The sequence below is a fragment of the Drosophila mojavensis genome, unplaced genomic scaffold (assembly GCF_018153725.1).
Source record: "Drosophila mojavensis isolate 15081-1352.22 unplaced genomic scaffold, ASM1815372v1 contig_36, whole genome shotgun sequence".
Lineage (NCBI taxonomy): Eukaryota > Metazoa > Arthropoda > Insecta > Diptera > Drosophilidae > Drosophila > Drosophila mojavensis.
This window is the reverse complement of record NW_025318858.1, coordinates 19,798,659-19,816,447: the sequence shown is the minus strand read 5'-3', so window position 1 is coordinate 19,816,447 and position 17,789 is coordinate 19,798,659. Positions and strand designations below refer to the sequence as shown.

At 35.5% G+C, this 17,789-nt stretch overlaps 1 protein-coding gene across 3 annotated transcripts in view; it reads left to right on the top strand.

Moving 5' to 3' along the window:
* Window positions 1–17,789, top strand: part of LOC6577366 (rap1 GTPase-activating protein 1) — a 113,268-nt gene that overhangs the window by 30,731 nt on the left and 64,748 nt on the right. The window contains exon 1 of one of the 3 annotated variants that reach the window (XM_032728374.2): window positions 17,094–17,672. The exons of the other annotated variants lie outside the window; for them this stretch is intronic. Coding sequence (XP_032584265.1) covers window positions 17,599–17,672 — 74 coding nt within the window. The 5' untranslated portion in view covers window positions 17,094–17,598. Of the gene's footprint in view, window positions 1–17,093; window positions 17,673–17,789 lie in introns of those variants that run through there. 3 annotated transcript variants of the gene reach the window in all.

Sequence of the window (17,789 nt, the reverse complement as noted above, 5' to 3'; positions counted from 1 at the left end):
TGAAAATATGTTTGGCAAAGAATTGGGAAAATAAATTGGGCAATGAGTAGGAATTGTGTGTCGAAGACGTTGATAGACTAGCGGTTGTTCTGTAGATAGTATAGGGTCGTCAAACATGTGACAGTATAAATCAGGGGTTGCTTATAGTATTCTATCTATAGTGAGAATATATAGTTAATATATACATATATGCATAGAAATTTATAAATATTAAATAAACTTGAAATATTCCCAAATTTATTTAAAGCTAATCGAAATATGATCTGTGTATGTATTAGCATAACATTTTTTATAAATATTAAAATTAGATTAATAACATGATATATTGCAGAAGAAAACGAATTTATAATGTTTTATTTACAACGTCTTTAGTTACAGCTGTTTGATATTTAAAACTCAATATATTATGGGCTTAAGTCTAAAAATGAAAGAATTTAAAGGGGTTAAATCCTAAGTTTATTAAAATATGTTAATGATATTACTGACTGTTACTACTAGACTAGACTAGAGCCAGATTTTTCGTGTAGCTTAACTTAAATATAAATGAAAACTTCACTTGATTTGCTTATTTAGTTTTTGTTAGCGAGGTTGAACTTAAATCGCTATTAGAATCAAATGATGATCCGGGCTGCTGTACATTATTTGTTTGTACATATACTACTACTACTACTACTACTACTATTGTATTAACTTTATATTTATTAGATGTTAATTGAAATTGTCTTTGAAAAAAAAAATTCGAAAAGGTTTACTTTCAACATTTAAAGATCATAGTTTATATAACCCTAGATATAGTAAAGGTTCCAGTTGCCATATATTACTGAAATGGAGAGACGCAATCTTTCACAAGTCGTTCAATATGTATATGCAAAGAATTCATAGTAGTATTTTGAAATATTTTAACTATTTCCTTTTTTATATGTAAAAGAAATCTTAGATGTTGAATGCTCTTCAAATATTTTGTTATCAAATGAGAAACTTTAATATATAGTTGAATATAAAACTCAATAGTAGTCAGATGTACTTAACTTAATCGATTATTGATTTGTAATTTCCAATTGAAACCTTCGTTTGTAAACAGAGTTCTCATATAAGCCACATGATTCACATTAAAGATTTGTCCCTGCTCAACGGTAAGCTGACTGTAAACTGACTCATGCTTAGTTCATAGAAACTTTTCAGCGCCTATAACTGTAATTAGTAAACTTGGCCAAAACCAAAAAGCCAGTCTGAAGGACTTTCGACCAGCGCCAAAGTTGACTAATGTCTTAGCCAGCCAAAAGTGCTTATGAACTTCTAAGGGTTCACTAGCCAGATTAACGAACCAAGTTAGGCTGGCAGCCTGGCAGCCAGTTGGCTCTTGGCCATACATCTTCTAGGCCATATTACTTCAGACCCAAAAGCGCACACACACTTTTCAGTTTGTTGCTGTTGTTGTTGTTCGTATTTCCTCTTTGAGTTTTGTGAGTTTTTGGGTTTTTCTTGGCTGTGTGTCTGGCTTTTAATTTTGCACTTCCGATTGTTGGCCAAGACAACAGCAACAGCAACAGTAACAGCCTCACAGCCAACGGCTAAGACGCCTATTAATGTTTTTCTTTCTTTTCGCTGGCTGCTCATTTTGTGCTTCCTCTTTTCTTAGCCACATTGTGCAATTGTTTGTCTGCTGCTGCTGTTGCCTCTTCTTCTTCTTCGACGACGACTTTTTTGTTTGTTTTGGGAAACAGTTTGTAAGTCTCAGATGTTGTTGTTGTTGCTGCCGCTGTTTGTTGCCAACAACTTTATTAGCAGCGGCAACAAATTGTGTGTGATATAAGCGCATTGCCACGCCCCTTTTATAGGTATCTATGAACTGAATGCTTCAGTGATTTGGCTTTTGGCAACGCATAAAGTAGATATCACGTGAGAGTGCGCCAGATGGCAGTGCACGACTAGTAGATGCCCTGCTATTGAATCAAATACGTTAACTTATATCACACACACACACTTACATAACTCTTACACACATATGGAGACAGACTGATACAGCTTGATTGACTTCATTTAATACCCTCGCATTACCCTAATCAAAATATGTATACTTTATGATATATGCCACGCCTTCTTCTGATTGTTACATACATTTTATGAAAACCAATATACTTCATATTTTCAATCCGTTTATGAGCATTAAGAGCCAAAAATTGTGCTGTTGTTGCAACACGACAGCATTTTCCACATTTATTCACGCGCCAGCAACAATATTAAGCTGTTGCTGCTGTTGTTGTTATTACTATTGCAGTTGGTTGCATTAAATTAAATTACACGCTTATACGATTTGTGTGGCTGGTTGACTAATCGTAGTTGTTGTTATTATTATTGTTTACCTTTATAATTCATATTAATTCAAATTAGTTAAATTACATTTTGCCCTACCCCTTTCTCTCTTTATCTCTTCTCTCTCTCTCTTTCTCTCTCTCTCTCTCTCTGTTGTTGCGGTTGTTTATCTTTATAATTTATATTGATTCAAATTAGTTAAATTACATTTTGCCCTGCCTATTTCTCTTTTCGTCGCTCTCTCTCTCTCTCTTTCTCTCTATCTCTCTCTGTCCCAATTGGCTTTAATGTGTTTTGTTTTCTGTTCATTGGGCATTTGTAAGCTTATATATGAAAATATATTTAAATTATATTAATTTATAATATTTAATGGCTTTAGCCTATTTTGGAAATAATATCCATTTGCGCTTTATGACTTTGTTTAATTACTCCACAAATAGCCGATTTCTGTGTGTGAGAAAAGTGTGGCTTAGATGAGTTTAAATATATATAGAAATTAATTATATATACATATATTCAAATATCTAATTAGATATAATTTAAATTAACTACTTAATTTGTTTTACGCTTTAAAAATAATTGACAGTTTCTTCGTCTTGAAAATTTTGCAACAGTGTAAAGTTTAAGCTTTGCTATAAACAAAAAGCGTATTCAATTCGATTTTAGAGCTTTAATGAGCTTCTCAGCCTCAGCTTTCATTTAAATTTATTTATACGTATAAATGATATACACTGAATTAATTAAAATGAACTACTTTTAGCTAGTGCAAATTAGATTTCTTATGCTTCTACAGCTACACTTGACCTTACTTAAACTGATTAACGTATTTTAAAAGTAGTTAACAGCTTTAATGATTTTTTCTAACGAGCTTTGTCCAAGCATGAATTATAGTTTCGTAAAATTAACAAGATTTCGACATTTAAAAAGAGATTTGCTACTACTTTATTTAAAGCTGCCTACTTTGCTTGGCCATCAACAAGATTATACTTGCTCAGGAAGTAAAAACTCCAGATTAGTTTTATGCAGTGTATTGACTAGCTGGTTGTCTATCTAACTAGACTTAAAGCTTTATTAACAAAATCAGTCATAATTCGATTAGCTTCGGCTAGTCTTTAATACTAATTAATTAATTTCGAAATTATTCGTATATTCTAATAACATTTTCATATAACTTCCAAATTAATTATTAAATCATAGAAAATTTATGAAATAAATCATACAACAAACTTGTGATCGAAATCCAATCCAAACTTGATTAAAATAAAAACTGACATCAGCTGAAATAACATCTGGCCGTCCGTCTTTCTCTTCGTCCAACTGTTCTTCTGTTTACTTTGCCAATTGATTTCCCTCTGGATTTTCATTCTCATTTAGGAATGCAAGACAGAGTTGCTTATATACATATGTGCGATATGGCAAAAGCACATTGAGAATAATGTCAATTCGACTTCAGTCGAGCTGTGCAAATTGCCCTCATCATCATTATCATCATTATGGTGATTATGGTCATTATGTGATGGCAATCGTCAAATTATCAAACAAAATGTTGTGCAAATCGCTTTATCGTTTATTTAAAGCCCACAAAAACAATATGCAGATAATAAATACGATTTATTAAGCTTTGCCAACAATGAAAAAAACACAAAGCAAATAAATAAAAATCAAATCAAATCAAATAGACAATAAATAAATTGTTTAACTATCGAATTTCAGTTTATTTAGCCAGCCATAAATGACAAACCACAACTAAATAAATATATTTACCTAACAGTATTTCGATTATTTTTGTTTCATTTCTTTTTTTTTCGCATATTTAATTAAGAGTCAATTGCAGTGACTTTTTTTTAGATTTTGTTGAAAAATGTTTAAAGCTAAATTAAAAACCTTTTTGATTGAAATGCGGAAACTAGGGTATATTGATTTTCTGAAGTTTTATGTAACGTGATAAGCCAGACACTATAAAGTATATATATTCTCAAATGTTGCATGCGGGGTATATCCTAGTCAAGCACACCCCTAGTCAGCCTCTTACATGTATACATTTTAATATATGCCAACTATATACTATTCCATGTGCTCTCTCTAAACTCTTTTGTAATAACATATTTTCTTTATTCTCTTTTCATTTATTTTCAGGTAAGTCCTTTTCAATCTCCATATGCCAGCAGTTGTGATGTAAGTGATATTGAAAAATTCCATAAATCTATACGTAATATGCTCTTAAATATTTACGAACATATCCATTGCCATTTGATGCGTCTTGTATTTTGTAACACCAGCCAGACAGCCAGCGAGTCGTGTAAGACTCTCAATTTCAAATCACATCGACAGCTTCCGTAATTCAATAAATATTTTATTGCGTTGCATATTTCGTTTTGCATATACCCTAGAAGTGGGTATTATCTTTAGAGTGGGTATATAGAAGATGAATGCTCCCAAAAACTTATTCAATCAATTCACCGGGTATCCCTTTGATTATTTTTACTGATTCGAACTATTATAGCTATCTGATGTTTATTATTATTTCTGTATTTATATTTTCTATATATAACATTTACTAAATGAATAGTCCAGTAAGTGTGAGCACTTTAAATTAAACAATTAATTTATATAGGTATTATTACATTATACATTATTATACATTATATTCAATAAAGTATATAAAATAATAAATATATGTATTATAATCCATTATAAATATTAATACAATAAATATTTAAAACAAAAAATAATCATATTAAACACTTAAAGATTCTGAGAATCACTGAGAGAGGTCATTCAACTCAAAGGTGCTTGCATATTCCATCAAATTCGTTTAACATGGTTTACCAAGTACTCGCCCCCTCCGGGCACTCGCCCCTTTCGGCCCACCGTTCCGTTGCCTTCACATTGTTGAATCTTATTTTGTCGCTCTCAATATTATTCATATGGCGTTGACAGCAGCCGGCGACAATGAAAAAGCGAAACATGAAACCAAACGCCCAGCAAGTGCAACAGATAACGGCACATTGTGAGAATTGCTCCACTGAAATGAGAGGAAAAAATGGCAAAATGCAAAGTTGAAAACTTTATTTTGCAGCCAGCGGCAGTTGCCACAACTTCAACTTCAACTTCAACTCAAACTGCAACTTCAGCTCTCCAGCTCCAACTTTGGTTCCATTTCTAGTTGCATCTTTGCTTGAAGACATATTGATAAAAAATGCGTTACTGCTGGCCCCTAGGGAGCATGGGGAATGGGGAATGAGGTATGAGGAATGAGGAATGGGAATTGGGCCTATGCTGCTGACAAAGATACGCCCACCTTTTATTTCATATGCTTGAATATAGAGGCAAGCATTTCATATCAGCTCCTCTCTCTCTCTCTCTCTCTCTCTCTCTCTCTGTCTGTCTCTGTCTCTCTCGACGCCTCGTTGCATATAAATAAAACATTTGTTACCACCCAACAGGCAACGACGACTTTTGTCCTGCCTCGTCGTGAGAAACTTGTCGCACTCTGATAAGGAGCCAGTTGCCAAGAAAGAGAAAGAGGGCGACAGAGAAAGAGAGCGAAAGCGAGAAGAGTGAGAACTTGCAAATGCAGTTGCGAGTTTGCAATATTTATCGCTGCAATTGAACCTTTCAATGGGCCGGCCATATATTGTGCCTTTGACTGCAGGCCTTAACTCATCTAGACAGCCCGCCCCGAGCAGCCCAAAGCCAAAGGCCGGCGATTCCAATGTGCAACAGGGCGTTGCCTACATATGGCAAGTGAAAAATTGAGAACAAGCCAACGAAATTGCGATCAAATCTGAAGCATATAGCAAATATGGAAATATAATGCAATTTTATTGTATGTAAAGAAAGATTAATCAACATGCATATAAAAATGAAAATGCTTCATAAATTTTTATCTTGATTTATAGTTTTATGAAAATGTGAGGCAATAATATATGTATTTAAGCTTCAATTTTTGAGCAAAACAAAAATACAAAATTTGAAAAATTTATACATATATAAAAATAATAGACTTATAAAAATAAAAAAACAAAAATAAATCCAAAAAAATTGAGAGAAAATGAAAAAAAAAAGTTCTAAAATAGAAAAAAAAATGAAAAAAAAATTTTTTAATTGTAATATTAAAACAAATTTAATTTTTAGAAACAAAATTAGAAACATAAAAAAAAAAATAATTAAAAATACTAATACTGCATAAAGAAAACATGCTTAGTGCAAAAGACTCGAGAAAGTACTGTAAAAAACAGGTACAAAATAGTTTTTGGGAGCAGAGAGCAGAATTTTAATGACCATGCAGAAGAGCTAAACAAAACACTGAAAACCCATTACTAAACCAGAAGCTATAAAAATATAAACATTATTAAAAACGTTAACGACTATCAAGTGAAAAAAGCTAATTTCACAAAATATCCCAAATGACCTTGAGGCATGTGTATGTGGTGCACAACAATAAAAACGTATGTGAACAGATTTCCCATGCAGAGATTTTCCGATGACCTTGGAGTGAATGTATAACATGACATCTAACATCTTTGATGGGAAACTTTTGTAGTCTTTATCGATTATGCGATGTTAACGTTAAATAGCAGACGGCTTAATTAAAAAGCCCAGAAGGCTATAAATATTCCAATGCCATAGACTGAAGTTTAATTAAACTAGACGGCCATTAGCTGGACCCACCTACCAGTCTGATAACAATTTGCCTGTCATTATGATAGAGAGAGTGTGAGAGTAGCAGAGCGAGAGAGGGAGGGAGGGAGGGTGGTAAAGCGGCTGTAATAATGAATGAGAAATTTGTTGACCCGGCGAGCGTCATAAAACAGCATCGAAACGGGCATATACGCCACTGTAATACTCTGTTAACTGTTATATTACTGGCATATGCCAGTATTGTCTGATAGGCCTTTAACAAACAAACCCAATATACTCACTTGTTCGTTTAGCGAACCAGCATGCAAATTGACCTTTGGCCGACAATAGACAATAAATAGACTGCAGCTGGGAAGCGTTGGCGTGGCCACAGGTACTCTGGTTATTTATTGTTCTTATTTGTATGTTGTTTTGTTTTTTTTTTTTTTTTTTTTTTTTTTTTTTTTATGTTGGCAGCCATTTTCTTTGCTGTCAATTGCAAACATTTCAATAAACGCATAAATTTGAGTCTATTTTTAGGCGCACTTTAAGCGCCTGACTACGGCAAAAAAAAGGCAAAAGCGAAAAGTTGTAAGACACTCAATATTCCTGGAAATATTCACAGTCTTAGCATCGGCAAAGAAGTAACATTAATTAATTAAGTGTCAATCGCAATGAGCATTAAAAGCAAAAATATAAAAGGCAGCTCCCACGCTCTCTTGAATACCAATACCTGTGCATGCATATGTATGTGCATACATGATTTTGTTTGCCGAAATACAAATGAACAAATTTATCAAAGCTTTGCAAAGGAGGAGGATTTTTATTTGCTTTTAGTATATTGGTATTTTTTACATTTGCTACATTTAAATACATGCATACGTATTACAGACGTGCATGTTCTCTGCACTCACTTTGCTCTCTTCCAACAACGACTCTAGCTCTCTCTCTCTCTCTCTTTTACGCGCCTATTTGATCAACTAACGCTGCACAAATCCACCCATACGCACGCACGCTCAAATACGCATGTGTGTTAGTGTGCTTGTAAGTTTGCTCAGCGATTCCCACGCTGTTTACAAGCCAGCCGCACACACGAAAAAACAACAAAAAGTTCACAGGTGTTGCTTGCCCTGCGGTCACGCGCGAACACACAATTACAAACAGATATATATATATATACATATATATGTATATATAAAGCTCCGGTAGGCGTTGTTTAATCATTGCATTGTCAATTAAACAATAAAAACAACGCAAAATGTAATTAATTGGCAACCAGAACAGCTGTGATCAATTGAGTGTGACCAGATCACTGAAATGAAGTGTACTCAAATAATTTTTGGCAATGCCCTTGACAGTATTTTTTTTACTTGTAAGCTCGCCACGACACACATACATATGTATGTATGCGTATAAAGGTACATACATATGCACGTAACGACAGCACATTGTTGATTGTTGTTGTTATTGTCTTCGTTTTGTCAATTCCACTTTGCGCTTGCCATTTGCGAGCGCTGATCAAAAGCGCGATAATTTGATTGAAAGAAAAGAAGAAGAAAAATGTGCCCAATGGAATGACTGAAAAGAGACGACCTGCTACGCTCACTGCCAGCAAAACACACACACACACACACACACATACACAAAGAGACTAATGGCAACTGTTATTAATTAGATGTGACCGGAGGCCGTTAAGAACGAAATGACAGGCAAATGGCGAAGGCCAAACAAAGGACCACCCAAGTGCAGGCGGCCATAAAAATCAGCAAAGGTGTCAAATAAAAAGGCCTAGAAGCCACAGCTCAGGCACGAGTCAGACTCAGACTCAGACTCAGGTTGGGCACATTAAATACGACGGCTGCGACGGGGCCATAAAAGTGCGCCAACTAATTGATGCTCGACAACGTGGAACGTTGAGCAGGACGACGTCATATGAAATTGATATTAATTAATATATTTTACCTATATGTATATGCATATATGCATATCAATTATTTCAATTTGGTTGTCAGCTTTTGTGCTAACGAGCTGCTGGCCAAGCAATTAAAATTCACCAACCAAAAAAAAAAAAAAAAAAAAAAAGGAAAAAAAATTAATATAAAGAGCAGCAACGGGGCGTGGTTTGGCGTGTGTGTGGTCTCAAATGAATATATGCACATATCTATGTATGCATACATATAAATATGCGTATATACATATATACATACATATATCTAGCACATATTTCAATCATCATTTGGAGCAGAGCCTTTTAACATTTTTACACCTGACCCTCGTGTTTTTGGCAAATTAAAAACACATTTTGTGACACGTTATGTAGGTGTTGTCCCGACCAGTTGTTGCTGCTGCTGCTTTTGTTGTTGTTGTCGTTGTTGTTGGTATTGTTGCTGTTGGCACATGGCGTGTTGACCTGTTTGGTGCAACACACCTAGAAATGCGCACGTTTACGCCTCATTAGACAAAGGGAACAACGAATGAGTTGAAAGGTCGATTTACATGCACTGAGCTGTACCTTAATTAGCTCAATTTGTAGACCAGAATATGAGGGTATGAGAAAAGGAAGAGAAAGGAGGTAGTGAAAGATCGAGGCAAAGAGTTCAGGGAATAAAGTTCATACAAATTTAGAGAAATCTAGTATGAGAGAGTAGATCAATCAGTCTGAAAGCTGTTCTGCACAATTACTTGTATATGTATATGTATGTATGTGTATGTATACTTGGCCAGAGTCCTTACCTTAAGCTTTTCAAATAAAAGGAAAATAGATTGCAACTTTTGCAATTCTGAACAAAAATAGATATATAACAAGTTAAAGTCGCTTTAAGCCAATAAGTGGAAAAGTAGCCAATTTTTTTTTTTTTTTTTTTTTTTTTTTTTTTTGCAAAAGCGCTTTGGAAAATTTGCTGATATTATTTCATTATTGGCTTCTGCCACTGCCACTCGAAACTTGTGATGCTGCAGACTGTGAGATGATTTGGCAAAAGTTTGCGACTTTTGGCATTGGCATTCATGTCTACCCTACTAAATAGCTTAAAAACTTTAACAGCATTGAAAGTTTGCAATGCATGAAAATATTTTGCATACAGAATAGGATGACGAAGGATAGGAAATGCTGGCCGAGGAAGTGGAATTTGTTGACCAGCTACGTTGTAGAGTCGTTGCCAGACAGGATTTGGTTTAATTGAAAAAAATTAGCTCAAGCAACAATTTGGTATGCAAATACACGAGCCGAGGGAGTTAAAGGATTTGCTATTAAAGCCTGGCCAACTGGAGACACGAAAAATGTTAAATGGAAAATGCAAAATGGCAAATGGAAAATGGAGCTGCAAGCAAGCAGGCTCCAAGCTAGCTGGAAAATCATGTGTCAATGTCGAACGGATGCGTTGCGGAGCTGAAGGGGAGGGAGGGAGGAGTAGGCTGGGCTCTGGCTGGTTAACGACTGCTCAGGCCGTCAAAAGCGATGAGTTTGTCAACGTTGATGAAATGATGTCTGTCTGTCGCTCTGTCACTCTGTCTATCCGTCTCGTTGTCTATCTGTCTGTTTGTCTCCTGTTCAGCTGGGCATGTCCTGTGTGTACTTGTAAGGACTCGCTGCGCACAATGCAGCCAGCGTCGGGACATTGCACTGTCTGCTTCAGGGGCCCAGGCCTCGTTCAGCCTGTGCCCTGTGAGTTGGCAACTTTCTCGCTGCTTCTCTTTCTCTCTATCTTTCTCTCTGTCTCTTTCTCACCTCTCTCTCTTGCCTGCCTCTGCCTTTGTGCTCGCCCTGACATTAACCCCTCGTGCTTTGTGCCAAAGGCTCGCTGAGTGTCCTGTGTCTGTGTGTATTTTACTCTACTTCTATAATATATATATATATATATATATATATATATTTATTAGTTTTGTATTTTGCTTTTACCCTTCCTCCTTTTTTATGATATTCAATTATATCTCTGGGCTTCATCTCCTAAAACTTGCTTTTTCCCATACACATTCAATTATCGCAACTGATTTTCTAAATGTCCCTCAAATTAGTTTGTCAATTTCGTTTCACGGACGTCGCATTAAATATTCAGAAACTCGTGAACCCTGCCTCAATTCTCAATTGTTGAGCTAACAGAGAAGCGAGCGAAAAAAAATTGTATATGCAGGCAGTAGGCACTGCCACGCCCCCCATCGCCCTCTTTTCCTAAGAAACTTTTCTGCTGCACTGCAAGAAAACCTTGTTGTTATATTCCGCCTGCACTAGGCTTAAGGTCTGCATTATGACTGCTCCTGCTGCTTAAATTACATTTGCCGCATTAAATGGAGAATTATATTTGTTTAACCCCGCCCCCTGCTCGCAGTCCCAACTCCAATGGGGGTTTGGGCGACACTACGACCCGCTCAAGTGCTTCGACGGCAAAAGGGATTTGGAGTTGCAGCTAAATAGCAACAGCAATTGAAATTCTTAGCAGTTGCATTAAGTAACGAATGTTTAATACACTAATATAAATGCTACTTCTTGATTAGTGAAAAAATAATAACGCAACAATAATAATTATCAAATGAAAATAAGGAAATCATAAACTATCTCATAAGCAAACAGAATAAAAATTATAGTTAGTTACATTCTAATCAACAATAATTACATGTATAGTAAATAAATAAAAAAAAGAGACATAATAATTACATAATTAAAATATATAATAAAATATATTCTACAAATTTAATTAAATATTTTATTTTATTATTATATTGTATTATATTATATTATATTATATCTATTTGCAACTGTTGCAACTACTACGATTAGATATGAACAAATTGCTGAAATTATTGTAAAATATTTTTATTTAAAGTACATACCTTCACTTTGTGTTATTAAATTTCTAATTAGCAAAAAATGTTCACCAAGAATAACTAAATATTAAATTAAATTACTATTCTACGAATTACCTTCCATAAAGCATAATTCAGTGAATTGCTGCATGACGGGAAAACCTATTTATAAATTTCCTGGAAATGCCTTTGATACGTTAGTCATTTATTGCGATATATAAAAATGTACATAAATAATACAAATAAATAATAAAATTATAAAAAATATTATACTATTAATTATATTAATAAATATACTTACATATATTATTATTAGAAAAAAAAATTATATAATGAATTAAATTAAATTGATATTTATTTATATATAGACATTTTTATTATTAATTTGTTCTTACGTGTATATAATATATTTATACATACTAAATATAATTAAAACCTTTCTTGTCCTGGCTTAAAAAGCTTAAAATGAATTCGATTAGTCCTAAATGGCTTTAATATAATTTCTACATATAATTCTTTATTGCTAGAACGACTAAGTCATATCGTTTAAACGTAACCAATGCCCTCGGTTGCCCTGGGATAAGTGTATAAAAAGTGCTGACTGCAAACGGTGACGACGACGACGACGACGACGATGATTATGACGATGACATTTTAATTATGTGTGCCTCCAAGGCTGTATTAAGATGGAGCCTTTAGGAGCCTAAGGTGGGGCCGAGGGGGCGGCCTGGGCAGACTGGTAAATAGGGTACTAGCCGAGACGCTTGCGAGACACAGTTGCCGCTCGTTGTTGTTGCACTCGACGCAGCTCGTCGCTTGTTCGGCTGAATAGGGGCTGTTTAGCTAGGGGTTGCGTCTGCGTCTGTGTGTGTGCGTGTGCGTGTGCGAGTGTGTGTGTGAGGGGCTTTTAGGTTCACAAATGAAAAGTGAATTCAAAACGGAAACATTGCGAAAAATGCGCCAATGCAGCAAATGTTGCTCAGCTCGACAGCCTGGGAGGTTTGTCTAGGTTCCCATTTATGAATATAAGCATATTTTCCCATTGCGTTATACACTGAGAGAAATTACATAGAATTTCACACATATATATATATATAGTCACAGATGTAATTAAACATTTAAAAGCTCCCCCACACACACATACATACACACTCAACTCTCTATGCTGTGCATATGTATTTGCAGTTCATTAAGTGTTGCATGGCCAAGCCAACTAACCCTCCCAACCTCTGCCACCCTCTTCTGTCACCCACTACGCACTGGGCAGACCTAAGCTAACCCAATCTCACTTCCTGCACATTTGTAGCCTGTGAATGTGGATGTGAATATGAGTACTTGGCGAGCTACGGCGTAAATTAACAAGCGTAACAAAAACCCGCACACACAGACATTCACATATCTACAATGCGTTTGACTAAAAGATACCCTGGAATAGATAAAGAACGAAATAATGAGTCGATTGGGCTTAGGCTCACATATATTACAACTATTATAGGTACATAAATGCTTATATAATTGCATATTTAAATTGGTTTTCTGATATTCAGCTGATCAATGTAGAAGCTAATCCAATCAATTAAAAGAAAATACCTTTACTTAACTAATTCTAAGAGTTTGAAGATAATACGAGAGTTTCATTCATTTTAATTTCTTGTTTCCATTTTTTGTGCATTACATATTGATATCAAATATCATATAACCCATTTAAATCACTATCTACAATACTGGGTATATAAAAATGGTTCTAAAGGGTGTCGCCAGCGTTGTGGGTGGCCAGCTGCGAGCTGAATGTACTGGGGGGTGCAAGAGGAGGGCGACATTCGGCCTTACCCCAAACAATCCGCAAACGGGCAACAGCAGCCGCCGAGGCCTGGGTTAATGTACTTTCCGTGGCGTCTGCTTGACTGGCAGCCTACCCAAACTTGTTAGCCACCTCCCCCCCAGTTGCCCCAGTTGGTGTCCCGTGCACCTCGCCGCTCGGCAATTGCCGCAGCTTGTGTGCAGCTTCCCTCGGCGGCAGCGGCGATAAAATGTTTTATTTAGCATACACAAAATGTAATTCTAACATTTCATTTTTGTAATTGCGGAAATTTTCATTGAAAAGAATTAGCTTTCAGAAATTTGCTTGTTTGTTGACTCTTGTTTTGGGGTCTAATCGAGTTGAATGTCTGCTATCAATGTCAGGGTCAAATGAAGTCAACGAATTTGGGCAATACACAGAAATATATATATATATATATCTATTACAATTTCATTCTTCATGGGGAATTGTGTTGGGAATTTAAATAAAATATATTGCATTTATTAAAAATAATAATATTATTAATTAAATATATTGAATATTCCAAAAATATTATTTATAGAATTTAGAAAAAAGGAAAAGCTACATTTTTTTTTTTTTAATTAAAATACGCTTGTAAACAACCATCTAAATTAATGATAACTATTATTTCGTAACATAACAAATTTCTGCGATAAGGCTCTAATTACATATTTATAATAAATTTTATATGAATAATCTTACATTATTAGTAAATTATATTATTGATATATTATTAAAACTCGCGCTCCTCCTCCCTCTCCCTGTCTCACTCTCTCTCCATACCTGCTACAACATTAGGTTTTCCGAACATGTTCCTCCTGCATTGTTTTCCCTTTGATCATAATCATATGCAGGTTTCTAACAAATTTATAGTTTATTTGTCGCATTGTCTATGGTTTGTTGCTGTCCATTTAGAAAATTATGTAAATTTTATTTGAATTTTAAAGAGCCCGCCTCGCATGTATCCAATCAAAGTTTACCAATTAAGCGAGTAAATTCTAAAAAAAAAAAAAAAAAATAATAAAAATAAAAAAGCATAAAAAAACCTTCAAAAAATTATATATTCAAACAAAATACCAGAAAAAATGTGTGTGTGTAGAGGGGTAGCAAGGGGTGCCTATCGCAGGGTGCTCAGCATCAGGGGTGATTGAAGCGAAGTACAGAGAACGAAAGGTGGACGCGTGCGTAGTCGCCTTTAACACCTGAATAACACAATTGGAACTCGTGCAGGGCTGAAGGAGGTTAGAGGCTGCTAGGGCTACGTAGAGCTGCCTTCCACACAGACTCTAACACCCTGCGCCTGCGTTTGCCACTTGAAGCGAGCTGCAAATTATAAAATCATAAAAAAGCGAGAAAAAAACTTGACTATCTGAGGTGCAATCAAAAAAAAAAAAAAAAAAAAAAAAAACGATAGAGTGAGGGATAAAGAGAGAGGAGTAAATCTAGGTAGAGTGCGTCGTCAACTTGCGACAACGACGACGACGACGTTCCATAAACAGAGGCGCAACTAATTTGCATAATTTCATGAAGAAGTAGAAGAAAATAAAAACAGTAGAGAAATAGAGAAGAAGCGAGAAAAAGTGTGTACAAAGTCGACGAAAGTGAAGTTAACAAGCGTGGGCCTCGAGAGTTGGCCAGAGGTAGCTGATTAACATGATTATGTATGCAAAGACAGGCATAGGCACTGGCACAGGTCGAAAGACAATAGAATTATGAGGTGTTGAGCGTTGACTTGACTAGCGGAACGTCCATAAAAAATGAGAAATACCAGAAAGAAAGAAAAAACAACAACAACAACAACAAATCAGAAACCTGGGCCTAAAACCCCGCTGTGCTCAAGTCTAGTTAGACGCCAGCTTAAGACAATAGATAGAAAGTTATGTGTTTCAGGGCTAAAAATTGAAGATGTTCAACAGAATACAAGAAGCACAAGCAGATAACTTTGGCTTAGAATCTTGACCCAAACAAGAAGCCAAGTTGGGAGGAAGTGGAAATGATGCAGAGGTTTCTAGCCAAAAGTTGAAAATTGTATTTTAATGATAAGCTAGCCAAGAGAGTTAAGGAAGTTCGGACGAGTTAAATTGGCCTAGGTAAGTGCAAACAGTTGATAGATTATATAGAGATGCTCAACTGGCTTAGCTCTTTCAATTTAGTTAAGGTAAGAGTCATTGTTGTTGTTGTTGAAAGTTTCTTAATTATTTTGTAAGCATGACACTTACCTTCGCTTTCAACAGTTAAATTTTTTTTTTTTTGGTTTGAATTATGGAGAAATTTTTAAGCACGCTCTTCACTCAATTATTTTAATTAGTTTTAATAAGAAAAAACTCTTAAAAAGAAACTCTGTGTGCGTATAAAAAATATTTAATTTTTGCTTTACGATTAATTTTTTACGATACGCAAAGAGTTTTAGAGTTGAAGATGCAGATGAGGTATTTAAATAGACATGCTATTTTTGTATAGTCTAAACTCATTGAAAATTAAAAATAATTGTTTTGTGCTTTTTTTTTTTAGGAAGTCATGATTGGAAAAGAATGCAGGGTATTTGTTCGTCAGGCACTGCCGACTCGAGAGCACTCTTACCTGTTATGATCTTTTCATAGATACTGAGTCAAAGACAAACTTTGAGTTCTTATAACTTAAATAGACATTCTATATGGATATATATTGTATATATGTATATTCATGGTAAATCGAATATATTGAAGGAATATATGATAAATCAATTTATCAAATTATGGATTACTTGAAATACTTATTATATATTCTAATACCTTATATCTTTTTTGTATGCCCCATTGACACACTCATAATATACATATATGTATATATAGTCCTTAGATTTTCAATCTCATCATTTACTACACTCCCTTAAGTTCTCTAAGGCATTCATTATATTATCTCTTTACTTACATCCTTTCAATATTATGTTCTCACACTCTTCAATGAATCTATCTTTCTCTCTTTCCCACTGTCCTGCCCGTCTATAGCTATAGCTGATATCTGATCTGTCGGCTCAGTGGCCTGACAGTTCAGGTGTTAATGACTCCTTTACAAGCAGAACGCACAAATGCCAGTCCATTGTTAGAATATTTTGCATGTCCGGTTGAAATTAGTATGCGCTGCTCGCAAGTCGCGACTCACTCCAGGCAGTGAAGCCACTCTATATAGCCGGCTCATTGTTTCGGGGCACCCCAAAAACAAGAGGCGACCGATCGAATGAGCGAATGAACGAAGCCAGCGATCCAGCGAGCCAGCGAGCAGGCCTTTTGTGTGGCACGCTCATATCCGGTAGCCGGCCGGTGTCGCTTTAATGCCATATAATGGCTTGATAAACTCAAATGCGATGTTGAGAGCCTACGCTCGTTCGCTCTGTGTTCGCTGCTCGCATCGAACATGTTGCATGTCGCACGATCAGCGCCGCTCAGTTCCGGGGTTGAAGCGAGCGCCGAGGTTGCACGTTGAAGTTGGGTGGAAATTTTGTTGTCGAGCCTATATGGAGTTACTGGCGCAACGCATCTGACTTCAGTTTGAACGCATACGTCGTGCTGTTAGGTTGTATATACGCGGGGTTACCTGGGTAATTTTTAAGCTTGACAAACAACAACGAGAAAAAGTGCGAAATACGAAATTCGACAACGAAACGCGAAAGCATCGAACATTATTTTGTGAAACTGTGGCAACTTTAGTATCTATGAGATGCTTAAGCCAATTTGTATATATTCAATTAACTGGCATGTGCAATACAAATGCTTTATAAAAGTGTAATCACAATAGACTACCTGTTCAGAAATCAAGGCATCTCTTAGACACTCTGAGTGTCTATGTGTGTGTGTGTTCTTGACCTAAGCAAACAAAAGACAAAGTGAAATACCTGCTGAAACGCAAGCAAAGTGAAGAAGATCAACTGGGAACTACCATCTCTTCATCTTCATATCCATCTCCATCTCCATCATCATCATCATCATCATCTCTTCTTCTTTAATTCAATAACTGACCTACCTAGATAACCAACTACCTGTGTGCGCGTGAAACAAAACAAAATGAAATATCTAACGCATACACATAAGGAATCCTACACATTGGTTGCCCGCAAACGTTATATGAAGAATCTGCTGTATGTATTAACTAATTAAAAATAACTATAAATGTATTCATGAGTGTACATAGTTATATGAGCAACTGTTTGTGCTTATAAATCATATATCATTGCAATTGAAATCGAAATCATGTG